The 14,502-nt window shown below is 42.6% G+C and overlaps 1 protein-coding gene across 1 annotated transcript in view; it reads left to right on the forward strand.

The window, feature by feature from the left end:
• The first annotated feature begins 317 nt into the window (after positions 1 to 317).
• Positions 318 to 14,502, forward strand: part of etv6 (ETS variant transcription factor 6) — a 56,941-nt gene continuing 42,756 nt past the window's right edge. Inside the window, exons 1-2 of the mRNA XM_061714754.1 lie at positions 318 to 667; positions 7,237 to 7,363. Coding sequence (XP_061570738.1) covers positions 638 to 667; positions 7,237 to 7,363 — 157 coding nt within the window. The 5' untranslated portion in view covers positions 318 to 637. The remainder of the gene's footprint in view (positions 668 to 7,236; positions 7,364 to 14,502) is intronic.

Below are 14,502 nucleotides of genomic sequence, written 5' to 3' on the forward strand. Positions count from 1 at the left end.
AGTTTTGGTTCCACCCCAAGAATTGAAGTGGCCCCATCTGGCCCCCCCTAGGAAACATTTTTGGAGGCGCCCCTGTCATGCACATGTGGAATAAGGTAACCACACATGGTTTAAAAAGTATAAACAGTACTTATTCATCTTGCTTATTACAATTACTTGATCTAGATTTAACGCGTGTAGACTGGAGGTTTGATCAGAATAAGACTTGAGTGTGTGTTTGCACAGCGCTGTGCGGCGGTTTCCTGCCTCGGGTTTCCCTTTAAAAGGGGGCAAGGCTCATTGCTGGGAATTCACGTCATTTCACCGTTTCACACACACACGTCCAGATCAATGAGAGAGGCCCGGCTCGCTCTTCCAGGAAGAAGAAGAAGGGATTATTAACCAGCGCGCCGCCGACATGTGAAGGGAAAAAACGGCGCGCAGACAAAAGACAGAAGTTTTCACGCCGGCGGCCGCAGCCGTTGGACCCGGCACGCAAACACGGAGGAAAACAGAGAGAAAAAGAGAGAAGAAAAAGAAGCGGGCTGCATGAAAACAACAACTTGTCCCATTACAACGAGCCCAGCCGTCGGAGTGTTTTAGGGAAGAAAGAGCGACGGAGAGCGGAGGAGAGTGAGGACGGAGGGAGAAGTTGACCATGTCTGAATCCTCCCCGGCTGCGGGAAAGGTAACGGCCCCGGCTCCCCTTCCCTCCACCGGGGACTCTTTATCCCCGCGAGGAACGAGCTCCGTTTGTTGTGCCGCTCATCTGTTGCTCGCGGCCGCACGCGCGCGGCGCAGCCTTTGATGCGCCGCCACCGGGGCGCGCGACCAAAAGACGCAGTTTAATTCAGACCCAACCATGGAAACGTGTGGGACTCAAACCTGTGAGGCTTTAGTGGTCTAACAGGAACGGTTGTAGGTTTTTGGAGGGCTAATGTCAATATTCCAAGGGAAGGAGGGGGCTGTTTTGTAGAACTAAAGTACAAAGGGAAAGTTGGAACAGTTAAAATGTTAAAATAATGGCTGCGTCCGAAATTGCATACTTCCACCCTAACGAGTATGCAAGATTTTTTAGTCCGTCTGAAACATTAGTACGTACTCAAAAGTATGCGCTATCCATACTAATTCCAGAGAAATGTATTTATACGGTGCGTCCGAAATGCCATACTAAAAAGTATATACTAAAAAGTATACTTATATTTGGCACACTTTTGAGTAAATATCAGTAGTAGGCATTAATTCGGACGTACTATTACGAGCGCACACTTCACTTCCAGGCGTTGGGAGGGGGGGGTTGTTACCGTGGTAACCTGTCACAGCATCAGTAGCTCCGCTCCGCTCTTTCCCGTTTATTCTGGCCCAAACAAGATTACATTATATAATATTATTATATACGAATATTATATAATAATATTATTATACTTAATATTATACTTATGACATATACGTATCACTTAGCAACCAAACGCTGCTGCATTGCATTGTGGGAAGTTTCTGCTTGGCTAGTGTCCATCAATCCACACTAAAAAAAATTCTTCGGAATATGGAGTATGGATAGAGCTTACTATTGAGTACATGCTAATGTTTCGGACGTACTAAAAAATCTCACATACTCATTTTGCATACTCATTAGGGTGGGATTTCAGACGCAACCATAGTGTTGTAATATTAATATTATAATATTGGTATATAATAATATTATATAATGTCATCTTGTTTTGGCCAGAATAAATGGGAAAGAGCGGTGCTGCTACTGCTGCTGTGACACGTCACTTCCTCCCAACGGCAGGAAGTGCCGTGTGCGCTCTTTATAGTACGTCCGAATTAATGCACACTACTGATATTTACTCAAAAGTGTGCCGAATTTAAGTATACTTTTTAGTATATACTGTTTAGTATGGCATTTCTGACGCACCGTAAGGGGTCCTTTATGCTCAACGTTTGACAAACAGTGCCCCCCGGATTGATTTCATCAGTCTTTTTTGCACGCTTTCTCCATACTTAGGATTACCGACCAAATGAAGCAATACCATCACAAGTCATGGGGGCGCTATTGAGCCGGTCGTTAAACCAAACGCGAAGAATGAAGTCGTTGGATATTCTTTTTAAAAAAATTTTTTTAAAGATTTTTTTGGGGCTCTAGTGGCCCTTTATTCAAGTTGCAGACTTGAAGTGGGTAGAGAGAGAGAATGGGGATGTCGTCGGGGGGATTTACGTGTTTGATTTTGGGGGAAAACAATGGAGTAATGTTAGTAAAAGCTACCGTTTCTTAACTATTGTTAGCTCCACCTGAGATAAGGTATGCTTCATTTGCATTAGTGTCACGTCGGAGGTTCATAGAGGACGTAAACGGGAAGAAAAAGAACCTGCACTGCCACCTAGTGTTTGGTGGTGTAATTACAGCGGGACACAAACCTTCGCAAACAGAAAAATAAAATTATATTTGTCGCACATCATTGAGCTAGTTGCTCCGCATGAACATGAGCGGTAGAATTTGAGGATAAAGTGCAAAGAAAAACTTAAATGACTGGCAAATTTCCAAGCAGGTTCTTTATGAACATCATAATTTGCTAAAAACATTTCAGAAATAGTCACTTTATAATCTCATGAATTTGCGCGGAAAAACTTTTGGATCACAACACAGACGATGCAAATGTGATGCACAACTTAAATGCTTCATAGTTTTGTGTGTTGAGTTTTCATATTGAGACTGACCTTTGTGGTTGGGGGGGGGGTTAGTGTCTAGATTAGGAATGGGCTATATTTTACCGTTCACGATATACCGTCAAAAAAATTCCCCACAGTAAGAATTTGTCAACTTGCGGTAAAAATGATAAATTCCCGTTGATGACGTTTTTGTGTTAAGCTGATTTATGGTTCTGCGTTAAATCGACGCACAACATACGTGTGTGGGAAGGAAGGAAGGAAGAAGCCAGCCTGAAAGAAAGGAAGGAAGGAGCCAGCCTGAAAGAAAGGAAGGAAGGAAGGAAGGAAGGAGCCTGAAAGAAAGGAAGATAAATTCCCATTGATGACGTTTAGTAGCATTTACTGTTCTTTTAGAGCAGTGTTTTGGGGGCTCCAAAGACTGAATGTGGTGATAGATTTATAGTTACAAAGGTGGAGTTGAAGTGGTATTTTTTTATCGTCATTTTTATCATTATCGGGATAAATGCCAGAAATTATCGTGATACATTTTTTAGTCCATACCGCCCATCCCTAGTCTAGATGGACATGTGCATCTCCATAGTCTGCATATAGCAGGAAACATCTCTGCTTCTGTTGAACCACAATGACAAATGGCATGTTATTAGCTCTTCTTTGCTGGTTTTATGTCATCACACAGCGGTTGGGGAAGATGAGACTTAATATCAACCGATTTAAAAAAAGAAAAACGAAGATAAATTTGGGTAATCAAAGAGCTGACTTTGGGTTTTTGTGTGTTTGGTCAGACGGTGCATGTTTAACATGTTGCAATCTGAACGATCCCTCCATTAATCAGTAATGAACATAATCCATAGTAGCAGGCCGAGATGACGGAGAATGGCATGAGATTGCGGTAGATAACCAACTCAAGCTTCCTCTGAAGGAGGAGGACTAACTATACCCCTCTGGTCTGCAGCATTTGTCATGCCAAGTCCAAACGTCTTGTGTCTAATCAACGGTTGGATGAGTTCCTTTGACTATGTCACTTGTCCAAAAGAAAGGTTTATCCTCTTATTGAGACATATAAAACAAAAGATTATCATTTGCGATTTGATTTATCTGGAAATCGGTGAAACTTCTTTCCACATTTATAAGTGAAATAGTGTGTTTTGTTCATGAGAGATGTCTGCTCATTGCTAAGCCTCATGTCAGCTCATGATTGCTGAAGAACGAACGAGCACTTGACTCGGTGAAGTCCTACCTCCGGTGAAAGAGGAAGACCCCCCTCGTCCACTTCATACCGCAACCCAGTTCCGCCACAAATCACTTTCCCTACGCCTTTCTCATGGGCTTCGTTCGTACTGCCCCCCACCCCCGAACAAAAACTGTTGAAGCTGGTCCATGAGTTTTTTTTCCTCCTGAGGGTAGAGACAGGCCTTTGCCTCTGAGAGGAGGAAATGGGGGACTGTAAGATTATTGCTTGGCTTCCACAGGAAATTCCTGGTACATGCTGTTGGTGTGCCTGTCTCAAAGTGGCTGGGTGGTGACAGCAGGCTGAAACCAGAAACACACAAAAAAAAAAACCCACCGAGCACTTCATTTCCTCAAGAAATTTAGGTGCCCTCATGCTGTGTCTTTTTTATTTGCTGGAAAGGAAACCAGTCAACAAGACAAACTAGAAAACACCACAGTGTAACCTAGATTTAGTGGGTGTCCTGTACAGTAGCAGAGCGAGGCGCCGGAAACTTCAGAGCGTCCTAAAGGGAGCTTCTACTTTCATCAAGGAGTGACTAAATCATCGATTGGTAGTTCACAGTTGTATAAATGTGATAAAAGGAAACCAGAGACCCACATCTCTCTGGTAGAGCTCAGCTTGGGGGGATACTTCACATTCTTTAACTTGTTAGAACCACATTGTTGAGATGTCTTACTCATCATCGTTGCAGTCTTTTGTCTTTGCCTGACCTCGATGAGGCGTTACGAGCTTTTACTGTTCTTTTCAACAAAGACGTCTCTACAGCTGATGATGCTCCGTCCCATCTCTGGTCCCTAGTGTCTTTATGTCACCTGTATCTTGGCTCGCGTCGCTTGGAACATCGCCTGAGGTGGTACCAATAAAAGTATCGGTTATGTCCCACTATCAATAACGGAAACCCCCTGAACAACGACGTGCTGGGAGGGAACCACACGTGGACCAAACCGCAATGAGAATCAATGTAAAGATAAAACCAGGGGGTTGTTTGCTCTTTTGCTTGACGGCTTCCTCAACTTGCTTTAGATTATGAAACAGTCTCAACTGATGAACTGACCAGCTTTGTAAACGCATTACCGTTACCATAGCTACTAGACTGCAGAAGCTCATTTCTAAATAGAAAAAGCTTAGTTCCAAGAATTTCAGGCGACTATTTCAGACTATTAGTTTAGCTTTAATAATTCTAGTTAAAACCATTTTTTTCACCCTGTTGTCAAAAGACAAGATGTATGGGCTGTTTTTGCATTGTAAACTGTGTAAACTGCTCAATAAAGATTTGACATTGTCTAGTTGAAATATTTCCGTCACATTTTCATATTTGCTTTACATCTGATGTTTTTGACTGAGGGTAATTTTTAAAAATATATTTGTGCAATATCATACTTTAATGTTAACTGTTAACGGTGACTCTGCATCAGTAACCTTGAACAGGATGAAAGAGGATATGATGGATGTTTTTGATATGATTTTGTTCCTCTTTTTTTATTAAATGATGCGCCTCTTGGATCAAAGTTTGGTGTTAAAGAGAACTAGGGGTGTAACGGTATGTAAAAATCTCGGCTCAGTACGTAATTTGGTTTTGAGGTCACAGTCCGGTTCATTTTCGGGAATTTCGGAAGAAAAAAAAAAAAAAAGCTTTTCGTTTAGTTTTTAACTTTTGCAAACAATGGTTTATACATTTTCTTATAAAAATGAAACATTAAAAAAATATAAAAATAGGAATAAAAAACAGAATACTGCTTAAATCTATTAGCAAGTCCTCTAATAAATACAATATTTTTAAATTAAACAAAATATAAAACATGTTTAAAACCCGAGTATGGTTGCAGATCCGACCCTATAAAAACACCAGTGGCATTACTTATAGCTTTAGCCTGATCTGAATTACTGGCAGATGCCTGTTTAAATACCAAAGGTAGCAGCGTGGACACGGTGCCGGTTTCGTTCCAGAAACATGTGAACAACATCGGCGCACCGCTCTCGTCTTATCTACTTGTCCGTTGTTGTTTTTCACCGGGAAACTGAAGTGTTCCCAAACAGGAGCCCTTAAAGATAAGGGAGGGTCCTCAAGCTTGTGTGGGGTCAACAGTGTGAGAAAATGTGATGCTTTTATATTTTACATGAACAGGGAACTGTGACATCACAGGCCCAGGCCAGACCAGAATTTTGCAGCTTCTCCATCTTTATATCTACTTGATTATACATCTTTCCTGTGGAGCTGGGTAGATCAGAGGGAGGACTTGGGGGTCTGACTCTGCCCCCAAAACCGGCTGTTGTGAACAGAGCTGTGAAGATGAGGCTGAAGAGACTGCTTTGTCTCTCGTACTTTGACCATCGCATGTCACAGAGAACTTTAAAAGAAAAAAGGGACTTATGTCTCCTTGAACATCTCAACCAACAGTGTTGCTTTGTTTTCTCCTCATTGCCGTGCACAGCAACGCATGTGCTAAAGCATGCCCGGCATTCTGTATATTAAGTTCCCCAGGAAGCTGCTAGAGAGCTTGCCGGTGTTGTTGCGTCCCCCTCTCCCCATCGGGGGTGGCGGTTGCCGTGGGTGCAGGGCAGAGGTGTCAAGTAACGAAGTACAAATACTTTGTTACCTTAAGTAGAAATTTTGGTTATCTATACTTCACTGGAGTAATTATTTTTCAGACGACTTTTTACTTTTACTCCTTACATTTTCACACAATTATCTGTACTTTTTACTCCTTACATTTTAAAAACAGCCTCGTTACTCTATTTCATTTCGGCCTTTAAAAAAAAACTATCCAGTTAAATTGCTCCATCCGGATAGAGTGAATTTGGTTGTGGTTGTTTCAGATGTTCTTGTCCAGTTTTGTTCTTACATCCATTCCCTCAGATTCCTGCAACTAAACTTGGATGTACATTCCAATAAAGGTTAGGATAAATGATAACATGCCTCTGAAGTTTGACTTTTTGCACCATTACAATACTTATAGGCAACTAGTCATCATATCTCCTGCTCTCTGAAACACATGTTAATGCTCAATAGTACACATATATGCTTCTTTAATATATTTGCATTATACTAAGATGCATTCATTTTCAATGGCTTTTTCCCCTTACATTACTTTTACTTTTATACTTTAAGTCGTTTTGAAACCGGTACTTTTATACTTTTACTTGAGTAAAAAACTTGGGTTGATACTTCAACTTCTACAGGAGTATTTTTAAACTCTAGTATCTATACTTCTACCTGAGGAATGAATGTGAATACTTTTGACACCTCTGGTGCAGGGTGAGGTGGGGTGAGACGGCAACGGGGGCCGTTTGGGTTCAGGGCATTCGCCCCGCGCGTTCCCAGCCAACGTTTTGTCTTCTGTGTTTCCTGACGGCAGGAGAGAGGCTCTTTCAGTCCTTCCGCAAACCCGCTGCCAAACTCCACTTCCTCCCCCATCCATGCCCCCGCCGCGAGGACGGCCAGCCGAATGGAGGACGACCCCGCCAGGCTGCCTGCACACCTGCGTGAGTCACACACACCAACACACACACACACACACACACACACACACACGAACAGAGACGGCGACACACAGCGTTTGAACTTTCATTTCTTTTATTTTGCTCCCTCCATTGTCTGGCTGGGTGTTTCGTGTCTGGTGATGCCGCCGGGGGACGGTGACATCTTTGGTATTTTTCTGCTGACACAGGTTGAGCGTCTTGAATTTACGACATCAGAGAGTTTAGAAACACAAATAAACACCCGGTTTTATCAGCGCAAGAGCAGGAACAGATAAGTGTTGTGGTATAATGCCTCGGCAGTTAAAAACCATCGCACACGTTGTCAGTGTACGAGTGGCCTGTCCCTTCTTCTGAATCAGAAGTTTAGAGGAGGGATAGTTTGTGTGTAAGTATATATATATAATCATCACATTCATTCATCTCTCAATGTTGTAGTTCAGCCCGTTGTAGTTATTTCCATTGGTGGAGTTAGTCACCGCTTATAAGGAGTTAGAAAGGGGGAAGAGGAAGGAAATTAATATTTCAATGTTATGCCTTGAAATTACAGGACTGTCTCAGAAAATTAGAATATTGTGATTTTCTGTAATGCAATTACAAAAACAAAAATGTCATACATTCTGAATTCATTACAAATCGACTGAAATATTGCAAGCCTTTTATTATTTTAATATTGCTGATCATGGCTTACAGTTTAAGAAAACTCAAATATCCTATCTCAAAAAATTGGAATATTCTGGGAATCTTAATCTTAAACTGTAAACCATAATCAGTAATATTAAAATAATAAAAGGTTTGCAATATTTCAGTTGATTTGTAATGAATCCAGAATGTATGACATTTTTGTTTTTTTAATTGCATTACAGAAAATAAAGAACTTTATCACAATATTCTAATTTTCTGAGACAGTCCTGTAGAATTGAACTTCTTTAAGCTTAGATTTATTTCCACGCTTTAGAAACCAACCAGGTGCTCACCGTTGATGGTTGTCCCACTGAGAGCTTAAAGAAACGGGTGCTTTGGGGGCATTTTTGAAAGAATAAGAGGCATTAAAGGTCCTCTGAGCAGTTGTTTCAGGATAACCACGCTCTTATTTGGAAGAAAGCCTTGTGCCGTTTCAGTGATCTGCAGGATACAGTGTAAAGATGTTCCTATTTCATCTTTTTTCTCTTCGCTCCCGATTCTGATGCCTGGGCTTTAGGTTCTCAGCAAACACAGAAATCAATACCAGTGGCCGATGTTAGTGCTAATGTTGGATAGCTAACTCGGTTAAACAACTGACGTTCATCAACATGATTGGCCGTCTGAATACGCTTTGAGACAGGAAGAGAACAGGTCATTCGGAGGACACTGTCTCTAATTATGCCAGTAGCTCAGTTTAAGAGTATGGGTTTTGTTGAAACAACCAGAACTAGACTTGAGCTAGTTAACGTTTCAAACAACAACAACCTTTAAGCAACGTCTCCTATAATTATTTGTTAACTTTTAGGTTGGGAGTCCTGGGGTTTCCTCAAATGTGGTGCTTGTTTCCGTTACCAGGACCTGCCCGGCCAAGAGATTTATTGAAACAAGGGTTGGATACTTCGGCCCAGTCCCAATTCCCCCCCTAGTCCTACTTTTCAAAACCCTAAATTTTGCGTGTTCCCGTGAGGGTAGTGGTGTCCCAATTCCTCTTTGCATCTAGGGGTAGTGTGTATGAATGTATGAAGCCCTTCACAGCCAGAGAAAATTTCCCAGAATGCTTTACGTCATCATTTTCAGACTGAATCAAACAAAAAAACATGGCGGACATTTCTTATTTTTTAGTGAATAAAATCAATATTTTGAGTTAGTTTCTGCATAAAAATGCATTTTGATTACATTTCTAGCGAGAAATATATATTTTACTTTCATAATATTCACTCAGTGAATGTACATAATCACTCGTTTGCCCGTTGTTTCGTTGCATCTTCAGACCTCGCCAAAATAAAGACTGATTTATGGTTCCGCGTTACACCAACGCAGAGCCTACGGTGTAGGGTACGCGTCGCCGCGTACCCTACACCGTAACCTACGCGTACCCTACGCCTTAGGCTCTGCGTCGATTTAATGCGGAACCATAAATCAGCTCCCGAGCCGGCGCCTCCTCTCATCCCGAAAACATCGGATCAAATTTCTTAACAGGTGTTATTTGGATAAACTGAGCCCAGGTTGGGGATCTTAACGGTTACTTTTACGCCTGAAAAAATATTAAAACTTAATAAAGTGGTATATTAACAGCTCTACAGCTGAAATTAAAACAGCTTTTAGCTCTGGGCTTCCTGATATGGTGTGACGTATGTGCAAACATAACTACGCAGTCGCTTACGTACCCGAACGTAAACCACACAGTGACGTAGCAAGTGGTGTCCCAATCCCTAGGGACGATTACAAAGGCCCTACGCCTGTGGCTTCATTTTGAGGGCTAGTGGTAGAAAGTAGGGGGCGTATTGGGATTGGCCCTTCAGCGTGGCCCTAGAAAGCCCCCCGAGTGGAAGGTGGTGTTGTTGTAGCTACGTCAGCGGTTCCTACCGGGTCCGTCACTATAACGGAGGCATGATTTAGCTAGCGAACGTTATTTAAAGTTATTGACAACACAAGTGGAACATAGACATGTCTAATGTAAAAGGCCAAAAATGGTCCACGTTGAAGTTTCAGTGCACGTTATTGTTTTCAGAGACGCAGCAGGCAAATTTCCAGCTTTTCCTTCACTAACGTCTTCTTGGGTTAAAGACTAACAAATGGGAAATGTTCAGAGTCCGGATAAGTCAGCTTTCAGCTGCTCTCAGACCTCTTTAACTCCACTGTGTGCACGACACATTGACCTGGGGTCGCTGTTAGCATGTATTACGTCACTATAAAAACTGAATATTCTGTGACGTTTGTGGCTTCTGGTTTTGGGAAATGGAAAAAACAAAGATGTTGTAACTGCTGTAGTGACCCGTTAGGTGTTACTTTTTCTCATACTGCAAATTGTGCAGTTGTTTGCATCATACTCAATGCAGGTTATCAAAATCAATCTGTTCTTGTAGTGTGCACTGTTTTTAAAGTGACTTTCGAGAGTTTTTTAGGATGTTTTCAGGCTCCAAGTAGGATTACATGTTTTAACTTGTTGGGATTTTGCGGTTGCTGCCCTATTTCACCCTCGAGTGGTTTTTCTAAGGTTGTACATTGAGCAACTGCAATGTACTGTATAACTTTCTTTTTGTAGGAGGTTGTTTTGTTGCACATTTTGTGTGACTCAGTGCAAAATGAAGACAGTCCAGGCATCTTTTCATTGAAGACATGCTTGTTGTGTTGGCTGGAACACTTGCTGGTGCGAACATCCGGGACAAAGAGGGAGATGACCGCTGGAGATGTGAGGGGTTTGTTGAACGGTATCAATCAGCTGCTCGTTGTTTGTTCAAACTACGTTTTTCAGAAATAACTGAAGGAAGAATGATGAGAGGAAGAAGTCTTTTGGTTTAGGTGTTAAAGTGAACCGACACGGACGGTCACAGCTCTGGTTGCATCTGCTCATTCATCTCTTACTCAATCGTAGAGGAGGCGGGGCTGGAGCAGCGCCAGGAGATAGAGTCGGTTCAAAGAGTAACCCGGAGCGGCTTCATCCCCGCACCCATCAATGTTTAACCAGCGTATTTATTCTCTCCTAAGTGTGAAGTTCAGCTCTTTTGGTAGAGGTTTTTGGTGCCGGCTGAAGCTGGACGAGATGAGCAGGAAACTCCCCCTGAGCGCACTTCCTCTTTTGCATTGTTGCAGAAAAAAGGAAGAGCGCTCAACAGGTCCGCGTTGATTTCCTGCCGAGTAAACCGACGGGTCAGTTCTCAGCCACAGACATGTGGAAGTCCTGCTTTGTGTTCATCAGATGTCAAACACAGTTCTTCTCTCAGCTTGCCCCTAATCCCACCCCGGCACTTGGTCTGGGTTTAGTTTATGGCCGCTGCTTATCCGTCAGACAGACGGCCACTCGTCTCCGTCACCACTCCAGCAGCCCTAAACACCTCCTTTTGTCTTGTCCTCTCCTGTCCTGTGCTGTCTAAACACACATGCTGGAAAACGAGCCGTCCATTAGCCCCCCACACCACCCCATAGGGAAGGGAGGGGGGGGTGAATGATAGGGAGAAAGATGAAGAGAAGAAAGGGGGGGTGGTAGTGGAGGTGCAGCAGGAGGAGGAGCAGAGTGAAAAAAGACAGAAAGGAGAAAAAAAAATGAGGGAGGAAATTGCAGTGTGGGCAGAAATCCGCCTTCTCCATTTCCTGGGGAGGAAGTGGATTAGATCGGGGAGAGTTGCAGCCTGCTCCTCACACTAAAGAATGCTACCAGGCTCAATTTGTAACCGTCTCACTGAGACACGAGCGAAAAACACTGCAAACCCTGCGAAGATACATTACAGGGAGCCGTCTCCTCCCAGAAATGTGTCTTTATTCTGAAAGATTTGTGTTCTTTTGTCTGGCGAACCAAAAGAAAACTAGTGGAATAGAAACAAAGGTTAACACACGCTTTTAATATGTTTTCCGGTCGGAGGTACATTTATCTCAGACCATGGTGGGTAGGAAAGGAAATGCACATCTGGTCATCGATCCAGTTCCTTATTTAATTCAAACAGACAAAAGTACAAAATAATCATCTTCAGGCAAATTAAATCAATAAAATAAATTAAAATTAATAAAACATATCAATTAAAATAATCTTAAAGTACATTCAAGTACTTTAATACATAATACATTAAATAAAATGATAACATAATAAAAAAAATAAGTACAAGTAGCACAAAATATCAAGCCTTTGTACTTTTCTTTTTTAACCAGGCAGAACTAGAACAAACATGAACTCATAGAAACTGTGTGTGTGTTTGAATCTGTGTAAATGTGACAAAACATGCAAAAACAAACATTTTTCCCAAAGAATCACCCAGTGATGTCATGAGATTGACGCGTACGTGGATAAAAGGGATAAAAGAAAAGTAACAGCTCAACGTAGCCTAATGTAGCGGAGTAAGAGGAACAGTTTCTCCTTCACAAATCTACTCAAGTAAATGTTTTTTTACTTGAGCACTCCCCTTTTTTATACAAAAAGGGGAGTGTTCTTTGCAAATGAATTTCATTGGTGGAGCCTAGCTACGGTAAAGACCCCCGGAACGTGTCACTTCCAACTCCTTTGTTATTTTTCTCACCTGGGTTGCCCACCCAGAACGCAGATAAGACCCCCCAATGCTAAACATCTGCTTTTCCCCACCGTCTCCTCTTCTTGTGTATTGTATTTTAACCTCTAATCTAATCTTGTCTACCCGTATCACCAGAGGGGGTGGCTCCGTGTCTTCATCAATTTTCAACAATTCTCTTGCTTTTGCTTTGTTTTGAGGTCAACATTTGTATTTCCTATAACAACAATCGCAGTCTGCTTTCAATTTGTTACTAAATGCATCTGAAATGTAAATCTAAAAGGGCTTCAAATCATTTTTGGTGGACCTGATGCAGATGAAGTTCCTCATCGGTCAGTGTATCACCCCCCCTTTGTTCAGTCGGTTATTGACACGTGTCGCGAGCCGATGGCGCGGGAGCATGAGGTCACGGTGTTTAGGCTTGTGGAGATAGTCAAGACGACCTGTTCCAGTTCAAACCGAGCATCAAAACTGGGAAGGTGGATGATTGAGGTCCCAGCTGGGTTAATTATCTAGGATGTTCATTCACAACTACATCTGGGGTTGACAGAGACCGGTCCAAACAAGAGAGGATATCCGTCACCACGTTGATGCCACAGGTCAGAGCAGAACACCCAGGCTGCTGTGAGATGATAGAGAGGCAACAGTTCCTCAAATAAGCACCTGTCAACACAAACGACCACCTCTAAAGACACATCTGTACCTTAACCCTTGGTGCTGTCTACGGGTCAAGGAAGGAGGAAGGGAAGAAGGAAGGAAAGAAGGAAGGGAGGGAGAAAGAAAAGAAGGAAGGAAGGAAGGAAGAAAGAAAAGAAGGAAGGAAGGAAGAAAAGAAGGAAGGAAGGAAGAAAGAAAAGAAGGAAGGAAGGGAGAAAGAAAAGAAGGAAGGAAGGGAGAAAAGGAAGGAAGGAAGTGAGGAAAGCAGGAAGGGAGAAAAGAAGGGAGGGAGGAAGGGCGGAATGGAGAAAAGAAGTAAGGAACGGGGGGAGGAAAGAAGGAAGGAAGGGAGGGAAGAAGGGAGGGAAGAAGGGAGGAAAGAAGAAAGAAGGGAGGAAAGAAGGAAGGAAGGGAGAAAAGAAGGAAGGAAGGGAGAAAAGAAGGAAGGAAGGGAGGAAAGAAGGAAGGAAGGGAGGAAAGAAGGAAGGAAGGGAGGAAAGAAGGAAGGAAGGAAAGAAGGAAGGAAGGAAGAAAAGAAGGAAGGAAGGGAGGAAAGAAGGTAGGGAGGAAAGGAGGAAGGAAGGCAGAAAAGAAGGGAGGAAATAAGGAAGGAAGGTAGAAAAGAAGGAAGGGAGAAAAGAAGGAAGGAAGGAAAAAAAAGAAGGAAGAGAGGAAGGAAGGAAGGAAGGGAGGAAAGAAGGAAGGAGAGAGCAGGAGGAAAGAAGGAACAGGAGAATTAGGTCATTTTGACCCAAAGACAGTACAGGGTTAAAGAAGATGGACAACAGCAGAAGACCACACTGAAGCTCCGGTTCACACGTTCTGCCCGGTATCAGCGGTTCTCGTTAGCAGTGCTGGTATAATGGTGTTGGTAGACCTTTTTGTTATCACACTCCAAGCATTTCAGTACCAACTCAGTGACGTTTAAGCACCACAAGCCCACCCCTGTGTTTTTTCTGAGCAGTTGTACCACTAAATGACCACAGTATACCCATCTACTGATGGATGTTTCCAACAGTGTAACGCACTCTGGCGCTAAGCTTAACTCATCTCGCGGTGGTGTGGAAAGAAACGTTTGCATCAAAGATGTGCAGCAATCAGGTAAATATGGACCTCTGAGAAATATTGGCAGCACCTTGATTTGTTGGTGTCGTGAAGAGTTGGAGCCGTTGGAAGAGCACTCTCATGTTTGCGAGGCGTTCCTAATGAAGTGGCTGGCAGGTGTACCTGATGTTTCATTTGTTTAAAGTGGAAAAATAAAGTGTTGATAACCAATCCCTCCCGAGAGCTAAATTCATATGAAATGAC

Source organism: Cololabis saira, chromosome 23 (genome assembly GCF_033807715.1).
Source record: "Cololabis saira isolate AMF1-May2022 chromosome 23, fColSai1.1, whole genome shotgun sequence".
NCBI lineage: Eukaryota > Metazoa > Chordata > Actinopteri > Beloniformes > Belonidae > Cololabis > Cololabis saira.